General features: G+C 40.1%; 1 protein-coding gene across 1 annotated transcript in view; it reads right to left on the reverse strand.

Annotated features, from left to right (window-relative positions):
* Positions 1-24,051, reverse strand: part of LOC130032398 (maltase-glucoamylase-like) — a 192,411-nt gene that overhangs the window by 27,232 nt on the left and 141,128 nt on the right. The window contains 6 exon segments of the mRNA XM_056123956.1: positions 244-398; positions 3,771-4,040; positions 4,724-4,879; positions 7,127-7,300; positions 13,369-13,418; positions 14,783-14,871. Coding sequence (XP_055979931.1) covers positions 244-398; positions 3,771-4,040; positions 4,724-4,879; positions 7,127-7,300; positions 13,369-13,418; positions 14,783-14,871 — 894 coding nt within the window.

Genomic DNA, 24,051 nt, shown 5'->3' on the forward strand with positions numbered 1-24,051 from the left:
TCTTTCTCTGATATCTAGTAGCACTTGGTTTTTAAATTTTTTAAACTAATTTCACTTATTTTATTAACAACAAATAGATAATGAAATCCTCATTGAACTTTGGGGAAAAGGATGTTCTTCCTGGTTTTTGCAAGCACATCATGTGTATGAAGAGTTTCTAAGATTAATATTCTACTAGAATTAATCAGGACCAGAAATTGGGTCTAGAACTTCTCTAAGGAGAATCAAGTATATAGTGCTTACATCACAGTGCCAGAGCCTTTTCGTCGGATCTGGATACCAAAAGGATTGTTCTGAATCTTGACCTCGTATAGGCAGTCTTTAGAGCAGTTCACTGGAGAGGAAGGGGTGTTCAGTGGCACTGGAACCTCATACCTTTTATTGTTGGGATCATAGATCTGATGAGATGAGAGAAGGAAAGTTCCTGATAAAATATCAGACCTAATATTTCTCATGCCAACTCATATAATTCAAATTACACGTTTTCTGGTCATTTTTAATTATGTAAAGAGTCATCAAGTATCCAAATTATATTGATATGAAAACTCCCCACTTACTGTGCCTTATATGGATAGTGAGTTCCAAAACAGCCTTAGTAATTCCTGTTCAAAGTCCTAGGGAAGACGTCCTATAAATTATTTGTGGTATGAATATAATCTGATAGAATACATAGGTTTGTGCTGGTGAGTGTGGTATGTGAACTCATATGTGATTGCAACTATAAAGTTATGTGTGAGAATGTGTATGCTTGCTATATATTGAAGAATTGGGTGCCAAAGATGCAACTCAATGGTACAAAGCAGTCCATGAATACTTAGGACCTGGGGTTCTATCCCTGGGAATTCCTCAATCCTTTTACCCCCACCTTCCCTCAATTGAGTTTTGATACAAAATTTGAGATCTTACTTGTTAAGCTTATTTATGTTGCATTTGCTTCGTTGTTTGTTTTTGTTTTGGGGCCACACCTGGCAATGTTTAGGAATTATTTTGGTTCTGCTCTCAGGAAACACTTCTGACAGTGCTTGGGGGGAGGACCATAAGTATTGAAAAGGATCAAATATAGTTCATCTGTGTCTAAAAACTTGTACTACCCACTGTGTATTGTCACACTCGCTCTTGGATGATGTACTTTATCATTTTTAAATGATTCTTTTAAACCTACCGAGTGTTCCCACCAGCCTAAAACAATTTATGGTGAGGGAAAATGACAGAAGTAAAAATGAGCTGCAAAGAGAAGGGGTGGCTAGCCATTCACTTTGTCATCAGAGCCTGCTTTTGGAACCAAGAGAGCCACTATCCTCTATAGATACCCAGAAACCCAGCCTGTGAAGAAAGGGAGAAACTAGCTAAAGGTCACAATGGTAAAGCAACACAGAAACCCACCAGCTTTAGTAGGTGGAGAAGCTAGGCCAGTTGATCCAAACAGTCATAATGAGCTACATAACCTCTCTGATAAGGAATTTAGAATGGAACTGTAAAGGATGCATTAGGAGCTCAAAGAAACAACGAAACCCACGGACAACAAAATATGAGAGTATCTGAGAGCAGAAATGAGGCAAATATAAATAAAAATACAAGAATATATGACAGGTCTGAAAAACCTGTTAGGTGAAATGAAAAACTCGCTGGAAGGCCTCAGCAGCACAGTAATAGCTGTTAAGGACAGAATTAGTGAGCTCCAAGATGAGGTGCAGAAAACCTCCAGACAACAACAGAAGATGGAAAAACCTCAAAATAAACCAAGAGATGACAAGAGAATATCAAATGAAGTAAAAAGAAACAACATAAGAATAATTGGAGTACCAGAAGGGCAGGAGGAAAATCCTGATGAAGAAGCAACTGCCAAAACCATCATTGCTGATAAGTTTCCAGAACTGAAGAGAGCATACACCCAAATTTAGGAGTCCCAAAGGTACAAGCTAAAAGAAATACAAATAAAAATACACCAAGACACATCCTAATCAGAATGAAGAAAACCATAGACAGAGATAGAAAATGGAAAGCAGCAAGATCAAGGAAGAAAATTGCTTATAAAGAAGCATCCTTAAGAGTAACAGCAGACTTATCAGATGAAACCCTACCGGCCCAAGAGAGTGGTGGATATATTTTTAAAAAAACCAAAGAAATGGACACCTCACCAAGAATAATTTACCCAGCCAGACTCTCATTCATATTTGAAGGCACAATACACAATTTCACTGATAAACTGTAGCACTGTCCTCCCTTTGTTCATCTTTCTCTAGAACGGGCACCAGTAACATCTCCATTGTGAGACTTGTTGTTACTGTTTCTTGGCATATCTAATGCGTCATGGGTAGCTTGCCAGGCTTTGCTGTGCAGGTGGAATACTCTCGGTAGCTTGTTGGGCTTTTCGAGAGGGGCGAAGGAATTAAACCCAGGTCGGCTGTGTGCAAGGCAAACGCCCTACCCACTACGCTATTGCTCTGGCCCACACTGATAAACAACAATTAAAAAAGATCATACACCATGATCAATTAGGATTCATCCTAGGGATGCAAGGATAGTTTAACATTTGCAAGTCAATAAACATAATCCATCATATCAATAAAAGAACCGATAAAAACTGTATGATCATATCAATGGATGAAGAGAAAGCATCTGACAAGATCCAACACCCATTTATGCTGCAAACTCTCAGCAAAATTGGAATTGAAGGAACTTTTCTCAATATATAGTCAAAGCCTTCTACCAAGCATTATTCTCAGTGGAGTAAAACTAAAAGTTTTCCCCCTAAAATCAGGCAAAAGACAATGTTGCCCAGTCTCATCACTCATATTCAATATAGTACTGAAGTACTTGACAGGCTCTCATCAGGCATAAGTGATTCACATTACATTTCATATATATATATTAAAAAAGATCATACACCATATATATATATATATATATGAATCACCATGAGATAGTTACAGACTTACAAACTTTCGTGATCACGTTTCAGTTATACAATGATTTAGTACCCACCCCTCCACCAGTGCCCATTCCCCACCACCAATGTTCCCAATATCCCTCCCACTACCCCCACTCCATCCTCACCCCCGCTCCCCCGTCTCTGTGGCAGGCACATTCTCTTTTACTTTCTCCTGGTGTTATGGTTTGCAATAAAGGTAGTAAGTGACCATCATGTTTTGTTTATAATCTAGTTTCAGTCCGCATCTCCCATCCTGAGCAAACCCTTCAAGCATCATTCACTTGGTGGTCCCTTCTCTATCCCAGTTGTCTTTTACCCCAGCAATACATTGCATTTCTATTAGAAAAAAAAGCAGTGAGTCTCAAAGTGTAGTTAAATGCTTAACCTGTAACACCAGCATCATCTGGACACTTGCTACAACTGCATATTCTCAGACTGGAGACTTCAGGGAGAAGTCCTGAGCATTCGGTACATTGTAGAGAGCTCTGCAGAAGGTGCTGATGCATATTAGAGTTAATAACCACTACTAGAGACAGAACTCAGAGGTGGAAGTGAGCTAATGCCATGGGTTTCCCAGGTACATTTTACCTCAGGGCTGGCAACGATTAGTTGAGGCCGTTGGTGATGTAGAGCTCTCATTATTGCATGTAGTCAAAATTCTATAAATTTTCATGATCATCCTGACTCTATATATCCCTTAACTTTCTGAACTTAACCTCTCTGGACCTCAACTGTAAAATGAAGGAATTCGACAAGATGTTTCAACCATTTACATCCTCTCAGAACTGTAAATTAAGAGACTCCCCACGAGGATTAGAAGCTGCAACCCAAAGATTACCTTGAACTGCAGGATGCTTTGGGTGTGGTAGATCACCTTCACATTGAGGACTCGGACCTCTTCAGAGAGAGGACCAGAGGCTGCAGTTGTGAGTGGAGGTGGCATAGCCTGTGATAGTGGTGGAGATGGAGGTACCACTGGTGCTGATTCAGGAGGCGTCAGGTAGGTAAGTTGTGTGGTGATGCCCTCGGGCAGGTACTGAATGTTAGTGGCAGCATACTTAGGAATGGTATCATAGTAGCAGAGAGGCACACCAGCCTCACCTGTGTGCTAGAACAAGAGGGATAATTCAGACAGCTGGATAACACAGTTTGAGCCTATACTTCTTGAAGTTGTTTGGAAATTTCTATGCCTTGCATATTATTATAGGTTGAATTATATCTGCCCCTCCAAAGATATATTGAGTCCTAACCCCTGGAACCTGCGAATGCAGCCTCATTTGGAAATAAGGTCTTTATTTATCGACAGGTTAAAAAAACATCTGTTTTGCATAAATACTCGAACAGATGGATAAAAAGATAACCTAAAATACTCAATAGAGTATATACCCATTCTTTGATTGTCACGTTGGAGATTAAAATGGGTTTTAAATGCTGTAGTGGAGTCACAGAGTGGCAGTATTTTTCTTCAGCCTCATCTCAGAAGAACAGAGAGATATTGCAGGTGGCGAGGTGCTTGCCTTGCATGTGGCAACTCATATTTTATCCCAACACCACATATGGTCTTCCAAGCACTATACTGAGCACCCTGAAGGTAGCCCCCAAACCAAAAGTAAACTGACCACCAAATGTATGGAATTGATAACATATCAGTCAGCACAATGTTGTTTTTTTTTTCCTGAAGAACTACTACTATTACATGCATCTGTGTTTATAGAAAGTGTTTTATAATTATTCACAGGATCATTTTTTTAAACTTCCTGCCCACTAGGGGGGATCTGTTTCTGAATTTACCTCCCAAAGGCACCCCCGATTAATGCAATTATCCGAAGAGACATTTGGCTCCTCAGGGAAGCAGTTGAACTTCTCCAGGTTATCAACTGAAAATGACCACTTGATGGAGAAATTGTTTCCCATAGTCAGCCCTATTTGAACATCAATTTCCAACACCTGAGGAAAGAGAGAGGAGATCAAGGTAATCCACATCACATAGAGCCTCCTGGTTAGGGTGACCCCCCTCAAGGTTTGCAAGTCAGAGCTGCAGTGGGGCTGGCCTTTCATTGGATACACCCTTGTCATGTAATATTGGCTCTCCTCTGCATCTCTTTTTTCACTGTAAAGTGTAAAAAATTTCTTACACGCGCACGCAGGGATGGGAAGATATGAGTCGTTGGTGGGCTCTCCAGACGGCTCTCTCTCGCTGCCTGAGTTCACTGCTCTCAAGCCACTGTGTATGGACTGGATCGGGATGACTTCTCCTTTGTGCTCTGCTTCTGTGTGTGTCGCTGTGCTCTCTTCTGTATGTCTCTCTATTTCTGACTCTGTCTCTGTAGTCTCTCCTCTGGTCTCTTCCAATCTCTCTCTCTCTGGAGCCCTTCTACCTCCCTCTCTCTCTGGAGCCCGACCAGAAGTTCTCACTTCTGACTCTGCCCTCTGGATTCTGACTCTGACCCTTTCCACTCTTACAGTCTTAGTTTATACAGCAATCACATACAGTGGTGACACAAAGGTGAGTAGAACATTGACAAATCAACAAAGAGGGGTAAAACAATTCTACCAGGAGATTAACTCAAGGACAAAATCTCATCTAAAGAGATTACACCGGATTTCTAGGAGATCTGCTTAACGGCAGGATCCCACCCACGGTGTGTCACTTTCTTCTTTCCTTAGCCAGTAATTCACTTAAATAGTTATAGTAAATTTACTTCTAATATTTCTAGCAATGTCATTCTGTATGAACACAGTAAGAGATATATCAAACTTTGGTTTGATATATCAAAGTTTGGTTCTTCCTGAGGACATCTCACTACATATTCCAGACCACAGTCCTCAGGTTAATTTAGTCGTCTAACCCCAGCAGGGTCCTAGTCTCATCATTACTTTTGGAGCATGACAGCATTTGTCTATGATCATACTCTCAACTTACAGTTGAGTATTGTGGCTCTTTGGCCTGGCCCATTTCGATTCCAGGGTAGCTCACAGTTTGCCCTGGGTCTGTTCAGTTCCTCATCGGGACCCTGCTTTTGGGGTGCTAGGAACTAAGGGCAACTGAATTGAGAGCAGATGCCCAGGAGTAAATATTATTTGAGTCAATCAACTACCAAATTACAAAGCATAATATTAACTGTCTTCCTGTGTCTATACAGAAAGGACATTGCTTTAAGGTAAAGTTTCCTGCGGCAAAGTTGAAAGGACAAACCCAATGTTATCCTACAGTAAAGCACATAAACTTTACTAATTTTTATTCTTTCTCACTCCAGGGAGTAACCATTGAGTATGCAATAGGGAGGAATTTGATCATGTTAAGGATATAAGGAGTTCAGATTTCAAGGAGAGATGTCATTATTAGACCGAACTGGAGCGCTGCTCATACATTGCAATAATAATGAAAAAATAACATTTATATAATAATATTATGTCCTATAAGGCAACCCTAATTCTGTGAATAATAGCTCTATTTGACAATATAGAAAGCTGAGGCTCAGAGATCAGATGAATGCTTTGCCTAAGAACTTTCTACACAGAGGATAGCAGGGCAAGGATTAGAAACACATCCTGCCTAATCATAGTAACAAAATTTAATCCCTTGCACTATGTATTATCAAAAGGGAAGGGATTTTCTTAAAATAGAGTGAATTTCCCAGTGCTTGAGCTATCCAGCCAACAAGTGGTATCTTTTTTTCAGGAAGTATCAGGTAAGGAAATCATTGAAGAGTAGCAAACTCAAATTACCCTTTGTGTTTTATTCAATGTTCACCTTCTATAACAATAGGAGAATAGTTAAAGAAGAAAAATATCAACTGTGTCTCAGAATATTAAATGAAAGGAAATTACACAAGTATAAATACTTCCCAGAATGAGGCCATTGTATTGGATAATATTTGCTCTATATTACATTTGGGATTAAGTGTCTAGTTTTAAATTTGCCCAATAAACTGTGATCTCCCGAGTCCTCACTTACTTCACTATATCCTTCAAAGCCACAATGCAAACAGAGTTAAAGTCTCCATGGTGTGTGTGTGTGTGTGTGTGTGTCTGTGTGTGTGTGTGTGAATTTTACTTCCTGTAAAGGGGTAGGTTTCCCAGCAAGTCTGTCGTCTCTGGGACTGCCCAAAGCTAAAAGAACAAGGAAGACCATGTTGCTAGGAATCTCAGACAATCATTTCCACAGATTTAGAAATGGGAAGTTTCTATAACCATACCCACCTTTGTTGAGGCATTGTAGGTAATATTTCCGTTGGTAATTTGCATGCCATTACTGGAGATGGTAAAATTAGAAGGTTTCTTGTCCATTCCCAAGAATTTAAAGTATGTAAAATTAAGGATAACACTTGAATAATTATTATTTATTATCGTTGCTTGTAGATGGTTCTAAAAAGAAAAAAGAAATTTCAGTGACTATTCTGTGTCTATATACTATCCAGCAACTTTCTGAGATACAGAACCAGGGTCCCCAGGGCTTTTTCTAAGCCTGACTCTTAGCGGGTCTACATCTGTTAGTAATGTACCATGCTTACTAATAAGCAATGACAGTAACTGGTATTTCTTTGATTCATTGATCACTTGATCACTTGACTCATTGATTTGCTCAAGCAGGTGCCAGTAATGTCTCCATTCGTCCCTGTCACGTGCTAGTGTTGCCCAATGGTGTCTGCTCAATCCAGAAACACAAAGAGCCTCAAACCGTTCTTTCAGGGTCTTGATGAAGAAGTCTGACCATCTCGTAGGTGGGCAGTCACACGATCTTTTGACGTCCTGTGGAATCCAGTCAGTAATAGCTCTAGTCCAGAGGTCATCTCCAAATTGCATTACGTGTCCAGTTCAGCTGATTTTTGACGCCTTGGCAAATGAGACAGCATCCCTGATTCTCGATCATCGACAGAGGTCAGAACTCCAGATTCCTTCTCTCTCGTGAGTGAAGCGTGATAGATAATCCAAGCATAGCTCTTTTCGATTCCTCTTTGGGAGACTCAAATAGCATTCTCATCCTGTTTTCATAGGACCCAGGTCTCTGAGGTGTATGTTAATGCAGGAAGAACGGTGGAGTTGAACGAATGTGCCCAGAGCCGGAGATTCTTAGTCCTCTTAGCTATTTCTCCGACACTCTTAAAGGCATTCCATGCCACTTTCTTCCTCTTATGCAACTCAGGTGCCAAGTCGTTTGTCATGTTGAGTCCTTGACCTAGGAATACATAACTGCTACATTCGGAAACGTTTGTTCCATTGACAGCTAATGGAACATCAGGAAAGAGTCCATTTCTTATGAACATTGTTTTCTTGAGATTCAGCTGTGACCTTACCACACTCATGGTCGAAGTTGGCCAGCATTTGTGCCACATGGCTAAGGTTTGGTGTTATTAGAATGATGTCATCAGCAAAGCGGATGTGGTGTAGTTGCTGACCATCTATCTTCACTCCCATTCCTTCCCATTTCAGTTGTCACATGATATGAAGCTATCCATTTCATATTTGATATGCCAAAAACAGTAAATACAATGGGTCTCATTCCCCTGATCCTGAAAGAGCCACCAATATGGCAGCATTAAGAAGGATGAGCAAGAAGAGGCTGATAAAATCTCAGGCCGAACTAGGCTGCCAAAACGAAGAAGGACTTAAACGACTGTAATTTCAACACATATGGAAGCATCCATCGAGAACCTGATGGTGAAAGCTTGGTAGATCAAGTATGACATCATTGGTCTGACTGAGATGAGAAGGCATCAATCATATCATATGGTTTTTGACACTGGAGAACTGTTCCTCATTACATGAGACAAAAGAGGCATTGCTGGTGTTGGTGTCCTTATCAACATGAACTTGGCCATGATCATTGATTTATTCGAATGCCTAACAACCCAAATCGATGAATAAATGTGGCTCATCTAACTTGAATAGATGTGGCTCATTGCTGGCAGTTTCTATCTTTGTTGTCTATGCATCAACATCCAATTATGATGAAGAAGAAATTTAGAACTTCTCCAGCTCCATTTACATGGAGCTGGAGAAGTTCTAAAAAGAAGACCACACCTTCTACAAGATCATTGTCGGTGATTTTAATGCCACGAACAGGGTGAGAGACTGTCTGAATTCATCATGTCGACCAAGACCATCCATGGTAACTCACAGTTCCAGAAGGCCGAATCTAAACGTTGGATAGAGGAGTCTCCCGGTGGACAGTTCCACAATGAAATTGACCACATTATATTAAATCGACAGTTTTGCCTGACGTATGTTGCTATTTTCCAAAAATTCCAAATGGGATCAGACCATTGTCTCCTTCTTGCAAAATTCTACTTCACAGAGTGGGGAGAAAGGGCTGCAAAGTTTAAGAAGAGAACTCCCAGAACAACTACCAACCGGGAGCTCTTTGGCACTATTGCAGCAACATGGGAAGATGCTGTCGTTGACAACATTGACGAAGAATATGATCGACTTGTTCAGTACCTACGTGATTGTGCAAGGAACACAGAGGGAGAGAATGCCACAAAAAGACACCTGTCTTCAAAAACTCCTGAGCTCATTCACCAACGTGACTGGGCATGAGCCTCAGGCAACCACAAGCTAACGTCCGAGCTTGCAAAACAGTGCAGAGAAATTATAAAGGAAGACCTCAAAGATAGAAGAGCAGCAGTGCTGGCCAATGCGGCAGAAGCCAAGAAAAGCATTCACAACACCCGCCTGTCCTTCGCCCACTACAAGACCAAGATGAATGCCCTCTGACGTCCTGATGGATCTATCACATCTTCCAGAAGGGCAATGGAGAAGATTATCCATGACTTCTACTTGGATCTCTTCGATAGCCACATCCACCTGCCCACAAAGCAAATTCTGCATGATGGATATGTCGTTCCCAACGTTCTCCCTTCCAAAATCCAGCATGCTATTTTGTCGAGAAAGAAGCAAACAACATCCAGCCCAGACAAGGTCAGACATGAACACCTGAAGAACCTGCCATCAGTACTTATGAATACACTGGCTCGGCTCTTCACATGCCACCTGTCTGAATGCAAGATTTCATCCCAGTGGAAAACCAGCAGGACCGTTCTACTGTACAAGAAGGGAGACATCCACAACACTGGCAATTATCACCCAATCTCCCTATTGTCCATTGTCTAGAAGCTGTTCACTCGAGTCATTCAGAATAGGATTGGCAGAACACTAGATGAAGAACAACCTTGTGAGCAAGCCAGGTTCTGAAAAGGATTCAGCATAATCGGCCATATCCACACGATAGCCAAACTCATTGAGGTTTCTCAGGAGTTCAAGATGCTGCTCTATCTAATGTTCATTGATTTAAAGAAGGCCTTTGATTCCGTTGAGACTGAAGTGGTAATAGAAACCCTAGCCAAACAGGACGTTGAAACTCAATACATCAGAATCCTCCGTGAGCTGTATTATGGATTCACTACCAGGATCTCACCATTCTACAAGGAAGAGATCACTGACCTCAAGAGAGGCATTCGGGTGATACCATTTCACCAAAACTCTTCAGTGCCACCCTTGAGAACGTCATTAGCACACAAGGCATCGATATATGTACACACCCAGAACAATTCCCAGATAATTTTTTATTCTTATTTCCATTAAAATCTCTCTTTTCTTTTAATTTTTGATCATTATCAGTGCTTATATCTTTTAGTACTTTCTATGAGGCAGATACCCTGTTAAGCATGTTTCATGTATTATCTATTCACATTCTTTAGATGAGGAGACTCATCTAAATTTCCAGAGAAATTTTATAACCTCTTCAAAAAGGTGCAATCCTAAAACATAAAAATTGAGCTATGACAAAGAATGTGGAACTGATATCTAAAATGTTAGGCAATCCACAAAAAGACTCCAGGGACCAAAGAGAACCTTTTCTAAACACAGCACTAGAATAATTAATATACATAGGCAAAATGTTGATCCTCAATCTAATCTCACATCTTGTTTAAAAAGTAATTCAAAATTGATTACAAACTTAAATGCAAAAGGTAAAATTATCAGCATTTTAAGGAAAAGATTAGGAAAACATACCAAGATCTAGGGACAGAAAGACATATTAGACTTAATGCCAAGAAGCATAGTCTATAAAAGCAAATATTAGTAACTTGTACTCATCAAAATGAGCAACTTTTACTCTGTGAAAGATTCTGACACAAGGGTGTACAGAAAACTCTACAGACTGAATGACAATATTAAAAAAGTTTATGTCCAATAAATGGCTGGTCTATACTATCTAAAAAACATTCAAAATGGAATGGAAAAACAAGCCAATTAGAGAATGGCCAGGAAAAAACTGAGTAGACACTTGAAATGAGATTAAAAATCCATATAAAGAGTTAATTGACATTATTATACATTGGTGAGATGCAAGTCAATACTCACAGTTATTTTTATAGACTACTATTACACCTCATAAGATTGGCTAAAACATAAAAAATAACTACCACTACTAGTTATAATGTAGGAAAAACTAGGTGATTCAGAATGCTGAAGGCACTTTAGCAATTATTGCTAGAAAATAGTCTAGCAATTTCTTATAAAACAAAATACAAGTTCTATCACTGTCACTGTCACTGTCCTCCCGTTGTTCATCCATTTCTTCGAGCGGGCCCAGTAATGTCTCCATTGGAGACTTTGTTGTTACTGTGTTTGGCATACCAAATACATCACGGGTAGCTTTTCTGGCTCTGCCCTGCGGGCGATATACTTTCGGTAGCTTGCCGGGCTCTCTGAGAGGGGCAGAGGAATCAAACTCGGGTCGGCCATGTTGGCTGCGTGCAAGACAAACGCCCTACCTGCTGTGCTATTGCTAGCAATTTCTTATAAGACAAAATACAAGTTCTATCAGATATACCAATTGCACACTTGAGAATTAATCTCAATAAAAGAAAATTTATATCCCTAAAGCCTGTCCATGTGTCCAAAAGTTTTATTTTTAATAAGAGCCCACAACTAGAAATAGGCCAGTTGTTCATTTTAAAAAAAAGATTTGACTAAAGGTCAAAGTTTATGGTTAAATAAAATCTGAACACCCAACTCTTTAAAAACTATACAACAATAAAAGGAAATAGATTACTGATACACAATTTGTCTGAATTTTGAAAGAATTTGGTTGATCATGAAAAATAATTACTTGAAGCTAAAGGATACATAATTTTTAATAATACTCATAAAAGAACAAGTTTATGAAAATAGAGGCTAGTCCAGGGAATAAGAATAACATGGGGAAGGAGACTAGTTAGCAAGTGCAGGTATAAAAGGGCAACATGAGGAATTCTTGTGGTGATGCAATATTCCATACCTTGATAGTACCTGTCAATATCCTTGTTGTAATTGTACTAATTTCAGTTAACTACTCATTTTAGTTAGATCCATGGTTGTGAGAAATCATAGCACGCCCTTGTACTTTGCCAAGTTTCCTCTTTTGGTAACATATTATGAAATGAGTACAATTACAACAAGGATATTGACAGATAGTATCAAGATAGGGTGGGATGGGGCAATGGGGGGTGGGAGGGATACTGGGTGGTGGATGGGCACTGGTGAAGGGATGGATACGCGATCATTGTATAACTGAAACCCAGGCACAAAAATTTGTAAGTCTACAACTGTACCTCATGGTGTTTCACTAATAAAAATTTTTAAAAAGTATAATATTTAAAATGAAGTTAATAAAGTAATAGAGGAGAAAGAGCCCTCTCCCAGATATATTTTTCATGCACAAACTTCTAATAAAACAACTTAAGAGTTCTCCCGTGTTAATCTTACTTTCACCCCTTTGCGCTATATATATATATATATATATATATATATATATATATATACAGATATATATATATATATCTGTATATATATATATATATATATATATATATATATCTGTCACTGTTCTCCCATTCATCGATTTGGTCGAGCGGGCCCAGTAACGTCTCTATTGGAGACTTTGTTTGGCATATTGAATACATCACGGGTAGCTTCCCAGGCTCTGACATGCGGGCGAGATACTCTCAGTAGCTTGCCGGGCTCTCCGAGAGGGGCGGAGAAATCGAACTCGGGCCAGCCATGTTGGCTGCGTGCAAGGCAAATGCCTTACCGCTGTGCTATTGCTCCAGCCCTGCTATCGCTCCAGCCCATATATATATATATATATATATATATATATATATATATATATACACACACATTGACCCCCTTAAATAAAGACATATCTTAGAAACCAAGATTTGTCACATAATACTTAGAACTAAAGTCATATCAGTGGGAAAAAAGTGAGTTCTTTAATCTCATTCTGATTTTTGTTGATGTATAATTGGAACACAGGTCAGTACCATCATTTCAGCTAAATCCTTTCTGGGACATCTAAGTAGACGCATGGCTCTTTCACAAGTGCAAGCATCTATGGCAAAATAAAAATTCATCAAGAACACACATATTTTAAACACTATACTTACGGAAGTGACAGAAAACTCATACAGAATATAAAGCTTGTTAGTTACAGCATCTAAAAGAGAAAGATGAAGGCATATCAATTACTATGGAACCCAGAGTAGGCACAGGCTCAAATTTTCATTTTTACTGCAAGGTATTTTCTGCCTGGTTTCAAAAATCTGGGTCTATCTCTTTATTAACCCCTCACGGAAGTTTCTGAAACTACTTAAACCTACTGATCTCGCCCCTGAACTCCCAGGGAACTTTGTGGTATTCTCTTGTGGCATTTTAAACAGATATTCTAACGTGAATTAATAGTTATCCACAAGCATAATGCATCTATACTATTAAAAAAAACTGCTCCACAAGGTCAGTGTCTATGTCTTATTTGTTTTTGTATCCCCTGAACTCAATAAATATTAACACAGGCTCATTTTATTCAATGAGTTATATATAATGACAGACCACAGGCTTCCTTACTTGAAAGTATCATAGAAAGACAATATACTACACAAATGAGATGTTTCCCCTGGAACAATAAGTCATTTACAATTGTATTATCAAAAATGTATGATGGACTATTTATGACACCAATAGATGAAAAATCATTTTTTTTCATCATCCTGTTATTCGTCGATTGCCTCGAGCAGGCCCCAGTAACGTCTCTTTCATCCTAGCCCTGAGATTATATTCAAGGCTATTTAGGAGAATGAGACCCATCATTGTTACTGGTATTTGGCATATTTGGTACGCCACGGGGAGTTTGCCAGACTCTGCGCTGTGGGCAGGCTACATTCGATAGCCTGCAAGTTTGTCCAAAGTAGGAATGAGACAATAAGATGTCATAAAAAAATCATTAAATTAATTATTAAATTATTAAATGTTATTAAAGTTAATGTTCAAGAGGTTCATTTGGAGTCTATTTTAATGCATTATACTTGGCTAAGTGAACTTTCAAAATAAAATTATCTATTTTTCTTATTTTTTCATTGGCATGGCTTGGAGGGCCAAATCCAGTAATGCTCAGGGGTTACTTCTGGCTTTCACACTCAGCAATTACTCCTATCAGTGCTTGGGAACTATATACGATGCCAGGGATCAAAACTGGGTTGGTCATGGGCAGGGCAAACACCCTACCCACTGCACTATCTCTTCGTTATCTATTTTTCTTATCTTTATGATTTGGAGGTCACACTTGTCAGTGCTCAGAGATCACTCCTGGCAGGGCTTGGGGTTCATAGTGTGCCAGAGATTGAACTCAAGTTGGTCACTTGTAAGTTAATTCTGTCCATACTGTAACTCTGGCCCCAAAGGAAATTTATTATAATCAACAGAAATAAGCATCCACAGTAATGAGGGTAATGCCCTAATGAGAAGCTGCATGTCTAATTTTTACTGAGAACGAAAGTAAGGAGATGGGGCCACACAGAAGTCTACCTTTAGATTCGCCATCATCCCAGTACAGCTCCCCCTTGGCTTCCCTCTTATGGTCCAAGGCAATAATGAGTCCCAAAGGTCTGTGCCGACTGTAAAAAAATAATTTCTCAGTATCAGCAAATAAAGAGAGTTTTAAAACAGTAGCCTTCCTGCCTTATCCCATCCTCTATACCACAAACAGTAGCTCAATTCCCTGTGGCACATGGAAGTTGGTTGTGGCAGAGGGCAGAGGTAACTAGAGAATCAACAAAAAGGGCAAGAGAGAGTCAGTAACAAACTATATTGAAGCTAAGAGTAATCTATGACGCAGAGAACGTGCTTACCTTCACCTGGATACCTTCTTTCTTTCTTTCTTTCTTTCTTTCTTTCTTTCTTTCTTTCTTTCTTTCTTTCTTTCTTTTGCTTTTTGGGTCATACCCGTGCCGATGCTCAGGGGTTACTCCTGGCTCGTGCACTCAGGAATTACCCATGGCAGTGCTCGGGGGACCATATGGGATGCTGGGAATTGAACCTGGGTTGGCCATGTTGGCTGCGTGCAAGGCAAACGACCTACCCGCTGTGCTATCGCTCCAGTCCCCTTGGGTACCCTTTTTAAATCATGTATATTATTTCCCTCAACTTTCATAATACTGAAAAGTCAAATTATCATCATCCTCAGTTCACAGGAATTGCAGAAAGAGAGAGGAAGTTGCCCGTGGTAACATACTGGCACATCCTGGGCCTTGAGTCCAAAGGTTCTGGCTTTTACCAGAGAGTGTGTTCACTTTTATGTACAGTAATACCTCTCTCCTATTTAACTCCTGTGGTCTCCTCATGGCCCACAGAAATCTACCAAAATCTAACAAATTTTGGCCAGAGGGAAACCCTTGGGATTGATTATATTTGTTTTTCTGTAATCTGATTCCATCCTGAGGTGGAATGAGCTTGAGGCTACAATCAAATATCTGCAAAATGAGAAATGAGCAGCAAATAACCAATAAGGAGCAGACCTTCAAAGGAATGTTCTGGAAACAAATGTTTCAGAGAGATTGAGAAAAGCTGAGTGGGTAGAAGACAGGAACATGAAATCTGAAAGCCAATGCCAATGTGGAAAGCCATGGAGACATGGGTGGGGGTTGGTCCAGTGACTATTTTGTTTCTGCTCTTTCACTCAGAGGAAACACCCATTGAAATAAGAACCCCTCCCCACACACAAAAAAACCCCCAAAAGTTTGCCCCTTGGATATGTAAGAATATTGCTTTGTTAGAATAATAACATAAATTGGCAATTGGTTATAAAATGTCCACTCTCCTCTTTCCTTGTAATGATATCTTGTTCTAAGAAATAAATACCAAACTTTGGAAAATGAAGAACAACCAGAGCTCTGAGTCCACGAGGTTGTTACCTCTGACCCTGTGTTTTTTCTCTGATTTCTGTTTCATTTTCTTAATCTTCCAAGGCAACATGTCTTCAACCCTATTCATCTGGTCCCAGAGGCTAGCCCTGGCAGAAAGGAGGAGGGTGTATTCCCTTAACCCATCTACACATTGACCTCGTTTGTCTCTCCCCTAACACTGGTCAGGTGTTTGTCTTAGGGGAGCACCTGACAGTCATACCTGTGAAGGAATTTACCTTTTCTTTGTGTTGACATCGGGCTCCTGGGTGGGGAATATGTAACCACCCCGTAGGTGAAGTCCTATCTGATCACCACGCAGCTTCATCTCCACCAACTGCTTCCTCGACTGCATGGCTACTCCCTAACCAGAAGAAAAGCATCCAATCAGAAGCTGTTTGGGCTCAGAGGGACCTTGAGATGCTCTAATCTAGTTGTCTCATTAAAAAAAAAAACAGAAACAAAAGACAGAGGCATTCCCCATCCCACCCCTCCAAGTGAAGTGACTTGACTGTACAGCCAGGGTATACAGATAGTACACCTATAGAGACGACAACCCACTCCATTCATCAACATCCCCCCATGAATCTACAGCTAGGTTTTAATTTGCTAGATTATTGTGGTTCAGTCAAGGATCAGTATCTTAGTCCTGATATAGAGTCATTAGCCTCAGTGCAGTTCTGTAGAGAACACTCAGGACAGTGTAATTAAAAATGCCCATAGTTCTACTCCAGTTATTCAAATGATTTAATTGTCTAGGCCTTTCTCAAAGAAAAGTGTCCACAATTGACAAAATGTAAAACCTTGGAGTAGCTGGAGAGATAGTGCAGCTGGTATAGTGCTGCCTTGCGTACATGAACCTGGAGTCCTACCAGGAGTGATACCTGAGGACAAAGCCAGGACTAAGCCCTGAACACTGCCAGGTGTGTCCCCAAAGCATAAATAAATAATAAACACATGTAAAACTGAGTAGTCTAGCACACTCCATGTCCCTAATTTGTTGCCTTAGAATTTCTCCTTGGAAGAGGCAGGTCTCTGAGCCACACAGGGCTACCGCACTTACTGTCTCATAGTCGTACCAGATGGCGTCCGGTATGTATGCTTTGACTGCATTCACACCCTAGGAAAAGGTACTGATGAGTAAGCTGAGCATAGCATACCTTCCCCACGGTTTCCACAGTAACTCCACATGTGGTTGTGTGTGGTTGTCTGAATAATCTCATTAGACTTAAAATACAGAGACTCAGAAACGCTGGTCAGTTTACTCAAAATAGAGTTGTAACTAAGAATTTTGTATTTTTGCTTTTTCTCTTAAACATTTTACAGAAGGAAAGAGACTTATTGACTCATGGATTATTTGTATCATTTGAAAGGTGGGAAGAGAAGGGGCTTGGTAGACCCTCAGAAAGATTTTCCATGATTTGGTAACCTTAAATTACTAGCTCTAAGACCTTCAACATGTAGGTTAGCAGTTTTTCATGTTTGAAAACTGACATAATGTTTATCTCTCTTTACGCTTTCTCACCCCTACGCAGGTCATGCTTAGGTAGAACACTCTTATTTCAGCTAAGGACTCCAGAGTAACACCTTCTCTTGCCCAAGGCTCTCCATCTCTGCCCTTCTATCCACCTCTGTTTTCTTCCCATATCTAACTTAAAGCCAAAAACAGTCTATATATATACTCTCTGCTCCAAGTTGGGCAGCCCCAATTCATCAAGACACATAAATCCCTTGCTAATGGCAAAGACCTGGGCTCAAGGACATAGACTTTAAGGTAATTCTACAAGGTGAAATTTGTTTTTGCTCAGTGGGACAATGGGACCTAGAATTACTCCTTTTTCCCCTGAAAGTTCTAAATATTCTCAAACTCTCTCATTCTGTTCACATTTATGTTTAGAAGCAGTCAAAGATAATCAATGGTCAGTTTATTTAGCTATTGAGCAATGCAGGTATTTCACCCCATTGTTTAGGACTTAAACTCACTTCATATAGGACAGGTGTGATGAGGAGTCCAGGTCCCCACATGAACTGTTCATGTATACCCCATGTTTCTGGGTCCTGGTAGAACCTGGAAAACAGAGAAGGCAGATATAACCCTAATATAGGGCAACGGTGGTTTCTATTTCTATGGCAATAAGATCATAACTAGTCTTGATATTCAGTACAAATGTAATCTAAAAATGATTCTAGAAGTGTAGAAACTCACTCATGTACGAGGGGCCTTGCCACAGTTTCCCCTAGGGTGTGAGCTCTGAAGAAAAGAGTATACAGATAGGGCAGCAGGGTGTAGCGGATGGACAGATAATGTTTGGAAGAAGCCACAAGGGTAGAATTATTTCCAAAAGCTGCAGGATCCTGGTCCTAAAAGAAAAAGGAGCAATTACTAAATATTTCCATCACATTTTTCCTTTTTTGTACTCACATCTTTTTTTAAGTTATTTTTATTTTACTGTGTTTGGCATATCGAATACTCTCGGTAGCTTGCTGGGCTCTCCGAGAGGGGCAGAGGAATCGAACTCGGGTCGGCCATGTTGGCCGCTTGTAAGGCGAAAGCCCTACCCACTGTGCTATTTTTATTTTAATGAATAACCTAGAGATACAGTTACACACTTACAACTTTTGTATTACATTTCTGTCATACAATGATCGAGCACCCATCCCTCCACCAGTGCCCATTCTCCACCACCAAATGTTCCCAGTATCCCTCCCACCACCCTAACCACTTCCCACCACCTGCCCTTGTGGCAGCCTCCATCATATTTAATAAAGTTCCTTAGTGATGAGAACTATTCTGATATCAAAGTAACCATGTTTTCCAACTTGGATGTTGTAAAAAACTTTCCAGAAGTGAAATATTAGTGGACCTTCCCTTTGAATTCATTACTAAAGATTACATTCCTTTACTAATGTACAATTTTAAGCAAGTGGCAGAGTTTAAATTTGATATATACCTTTTTATTCCAATCTATGGGAGTCTTGGGGTTACAGACTATTGGGTTGCCATGGAGATAAAGGGCTCCCTCCAGAGATTCTCTGATCTATTTTATATTTTGCAGTTTCCCACAATATTTTTTTGAAAATTATAGTTTTATAGTTTGTGCTATTACAAAAAAAACATCAAAGCCCATTATCTTAAGTCACATGGCCTGGCACCATGATATATATCCATCTTTTCCCATATTATGGGCTAGAGGAATACCACAGTGGTAGGGTGTTTGCCTTGTGCGCAGCCAGCCCGGCTGAGCTGGGTTCGATTTCTCTACCCCTCTTGGAGAGCCCAGCAAGCTACTGAGAGTATAGCCTTGCAAGCTCCCCATGACGTATTCAATATGCCAAACACAGTAACAACAAGTCTCACAATGGAGATGTTACTGGGCCCTCTCGAGCAAATCGATGAACAATGGGAGGACTGTGTATGTTTGTGTGTGTTTTTCTCATATCATGTACTTTTTACATTTGTCATTTTAAATTTTATACCATTTCACTTGCAAAGTATGTACATAAAAATCTGTTTTACATTCCCTAATTATAAAAGAATGGCTTCTATTTATTCTTCATTACACAAAGTACGGAAAAATCATGAAGATGGTAATTAGTATATTTTACCTACAACCAAAGAAAAACTCTTTAAAAGGGAAACATAATATTTTTAGAATTCAAAAGTAGACATTTTCCATGAATACTAGGTATTCATTTTTCCATTTTTGCTCTTAATTTGACATATGGGAGTGATAGTTATGCCATATGGAGACTTATCCTTACTTTATTACTAGGACAGAACTTTAGAGATTTTCAGAATGTATTAGTTGTCTTCCTTTCCCAAGAGGCCCATCTCCCCTACTCCTTTAAGTAGAACAACTCTATGGGATCAATCTACATCTCCATGTAGGGTTTATGAAAACACAAAGGCTAAGCATCAAAGATCAGAAGACACTACATTCTCCATCTCTCTGGTCTTGACTGAGAGAGTCTAGAGATCACTGTCTACTAGGGTAGCCAATTGCTACATGGGCCATTAAATACTTTCCAGGTGATTGCTAAGACTGAAGAATAGAACTTTTCATTTTATTTCACTTAAATACAAACCTAAAATCTGAATAAAATATTTTCCATCAAACTTAACTTAGTTCTTTTGACAAATTTACATTTCACTTCTCTGAAAAATTGGTATCCAGGTCAAAATATATACAGAATTCAAAAGACTTAGAGAAGGCATAAAAATAGTTCATTAATAATATTTTATGTGGCAGGATTAAATAATATTATGGATATGTTGAATTTCATGAGATGATTAGATATAGTTGCTTCCCACCCCCCTATTTCAGGCCCCACCTGGTGATGTTCAGGGCTTACTCCTGGATCTGTGTTCAGGATCACTCCTGGTAAAGCTTTCGGGGGGTTGGGGTTCAGGAGGAACATATGAAGTTACAGGGATCAAACCTGGGTCAGCTGCATACAAGGCAAGTGACCTATTCACCATGCTATCTCTCTAGGTAGACATCTTTCTATCTCTCCTATCATTTAAATGTTTACTTTTTAAATTTACACTTAAATTTACATAACTGACTTTTCTTATTATTTACCGGACAGTACCAGTTGAGAAGGAAGGAAAAATGAGAACTGTAATCTTAGACTGAGTTGCGTATATACTCCTAACTATCCAAGCACCTTTCAGACCACCTATTTAGGGAGATGCTTCTCCTACCTACTCCTCATCACCTTCTCAGAAGTTGATATATAGTTCACCTCTTCCTATATTACAAACAGCTAGGCTTAGGACTTCCCTGGGAACAAGTACTTTGAAAATTTGCCCGTAAATCTTCTCTAGAACGCAGATATGATTGAACAATGGCAAGTTTTGACATTAAAATGACAATTAGTAATTTACCCAAATGAATTTAAGAACGTTTTTAGCGTTAAACTACTCATCTTAAGATACTTAAGATCTTAAGATACTTAAGCATATAACTTCATTGAAAGGAAAAGAATCCCACCTAACTTACTTGGTTCTGCCATTACCAAAACTAATGTTTTAAGTGGAATTTTGAACCCACCTCTGCTGTTGCTCACCCAAAATTTGATTTAGGATAGTAAAGAATCAAGGGCAAGATGAGTCATGAGAAGTAGTAATGGATGATGGTCCTAAGTCTTTGTATAAATATGGACAGTTTTAATGAGATGGAAAATAATTTTCGGATCACTGGACAATTCCCTTCTGAATCCTACGTCCTTGATCTCCCACATTTTGGGCTGTATTTCATCAGTATTAACTGACGAAAAGTTCCCAAAGGGTTCTATTTGCCTCAATATATAAAAAGTGACAGAAATTAATAACAATACCAAAGACACATTAACTGCTCTCAATTTTGTGTGTGAACTTCCAACAATTAAATCATTCCATTTAAATACACACCTTCCTACAACTCCTTACACAACCTTGCTTTTTAAGTCCATCAAACAAGATTTACCTATTATGTTCCCTCTCTTGGGACAAACCTGGAAGATTGTGTTCAAATTCTGTTTGGGAAAAACTAGATTAGACAGCAAACTATACCTTGATTACTTGTCTTGGAAATCTTACCCTGAACCCAGGCCCATTGTGATTCCTTGCTAGTGGGTAAAATGCTCCAAGCTGCATCCATCTTCTGCAAAGTTCCTCTGTGACACTTTGTAAATAACCACAGATGTTGGCACCTACCTGAAGAATTGTCAGATATACCAGCACAGTGGTTAGTTGAGAAAAGAATTATTCACTATGTTCATAGATGACAAAGAAAATGAGAATCTCTTATTCCCATCATTCCATGCTTAAAAGGGGCCCCAGGGCTTTCAGGCAAAGCCCCCAGCCCTGTGAAAAAAAGAAGCAAGTGTGCTTCACTGATCAACTTCAGAGAATGAATGACTGCTTTGTCAATGTCTCTTCTTCCATGGACAGTTTCAAATTTTATACTTCCTATTTCAGTGAGGCTCGTTTGAACGTGTGGAGAGTGGTCTTAAACATGGCTGTGGCTGGAACTGGAGGTCTTCAGCTGCCGGGGCTCTGCTCGAGATGGGGAGGGAAACTCAACCCACCCTCCTCCAAGGAGCCCCAGCGAGTACAGCCAGGCGCAGAGGCAGGAGACTCTGTGCTGTTCTCTTCCGGGAGCTGGATTTTATAGTTAGGACGAGCATCACACATGAAGGAACTGGCATGGGAACCCAAGTGTGCTGGACTCAGGACATAGGTCTCCAAGCCTGCTCGTTTTGGGACTGGGCCTCCTCCACCTAGATCTTCCATCTTCCAGTAAGCAGGGGTTACACCCACCAACTGCCCCTGGTGCCGTGTAATCCCATCAATGGCCAAGATCTAGAGACTATAAAATCCAGCTCCCAGAAGAGCACAGCACAGAATCTCCTGCCTCCGCGCCTGGCTGTCCTCACCGGGACCCCTTGGAAGAGGGTGGGTTGAGTTTCCCTTCCCACCCTGAGCAGAGCCCCGGCAGCTGAAGACCTCCAGTTTCAGCCACAGCCATGCTTAAGACCACTCTCCACACATTCGGACGAGCCTCACGCATGAAGAATCCGGCAGAAGAACCCAGGTGTGTGGGACCAGGGGCGTAGATCTCCAAGCCTGTTCGGATTGGGACTCGGCCTCTTCCACCCAGATCCCCCATCTTCCAGTATGTAGGCATTACACCCACCAACTGCCCCTGGCACTGTATAATCCCATCAATGGCCAAGACCCAGAGACTGTAAAACCCAGCTACGGAAGCGTGTGGCCGCATTTGCAGACGTGCAACATCTTATTATCTAGTTTTTACTCTGGAGAACCTGGCAGGCTACCAAAAGTATCCTGCCCACATGGCAGAGTCTGGCAAACTCCCTGTGGCGTATTCAATATGATGGGTGTCAGTCTCCTGACCCTGAAAGAGCCTCGAATGTGGCACTTTCTAAAATCTAGGACAAAGGAGACGTTACTGGTGCCTGCTTGAGGAAATCAATGAATAACAGGATGACAGTGATACAGTGATATTTCAGTGATACTCTGGAAGGGATCATTCTGATATGAAAATATCTTACTCATTGTGTCAACTTCCATGTAGCATATAGCCATCCAATTGTAAAGGTTTCATTCTTTCTTCAGAAGCTACTCAAAGAAAATATTCTAAAATGGAGTTTCTTGAGATGAAGAGATAGTACAGGATGTATGCCTTACACCAAGATGACCTGAGACTGAAACTCCCGTACTGCATACGTCCCCTCAAAGGCCTATCAGGAATGATCCTTGAGCACAAAGCTGAGAGTAAACTCTAAGCACTGCTGGGTGTAACCCTGAAAAAATCAATAAATATATAAGAACTTTGTCCATACCTATCACAGTGAGATATACATTGTAGGTTTTCAGAAACCCTCGAAGATTGGTAATGGAAAGAGTTTCAGAGATAAAGGGTCCAGGCTCTCACTTGAGGGAGAAACTCACCAGGGGAATTCCAAAGAGGTTAAACTCAAGGATACTGGGGATGGACCAACGGATGTCATTCCATGAAGCTGCATTATTCCCCAACCAATGACCAGCAAATTTGCCAGATCCAGCAAAAGTAGAACGGGATAAGATAAAGTTTCTTTTCTCACCAGAGATATTTTTCAGGGCCCTGCAAAAGAACACAGTCCATTGAACATGAGCTGAACTATAAATGTCTGGACTGTCCCTATACCAGGGGCAGCAATGGACTTCTCCAATGAAGCTAAGAAAATAACATCTGGATAACACAAATCAGGCAAACTAACTAGGTTAATATTAAGAACTTCTTTAGAATGTCTGGAGACAGTTTCAGACACATATCATTTTGGATAGTCTAAAGACTCTATAGCTACATCCCACTCAATAAATGTATCTAGGTTTCTGTGTTCTTAATT

The sequence above is a fragment of the Sorex fumeus genome, unplaced genomic scaffold (assembly GCF_029834395.1).
Source record: "Sorex fumeus unplaced genomic scaffold, SorFum_2.1 ptg000048l, whole genome shotgun sequence".
Taxonomy (NCBI): Eukaryota; Metazoa; Chordata; class Mammalia; order Eulipotyphla; family Soricidae; genus Sorex; species Sorex fumeus.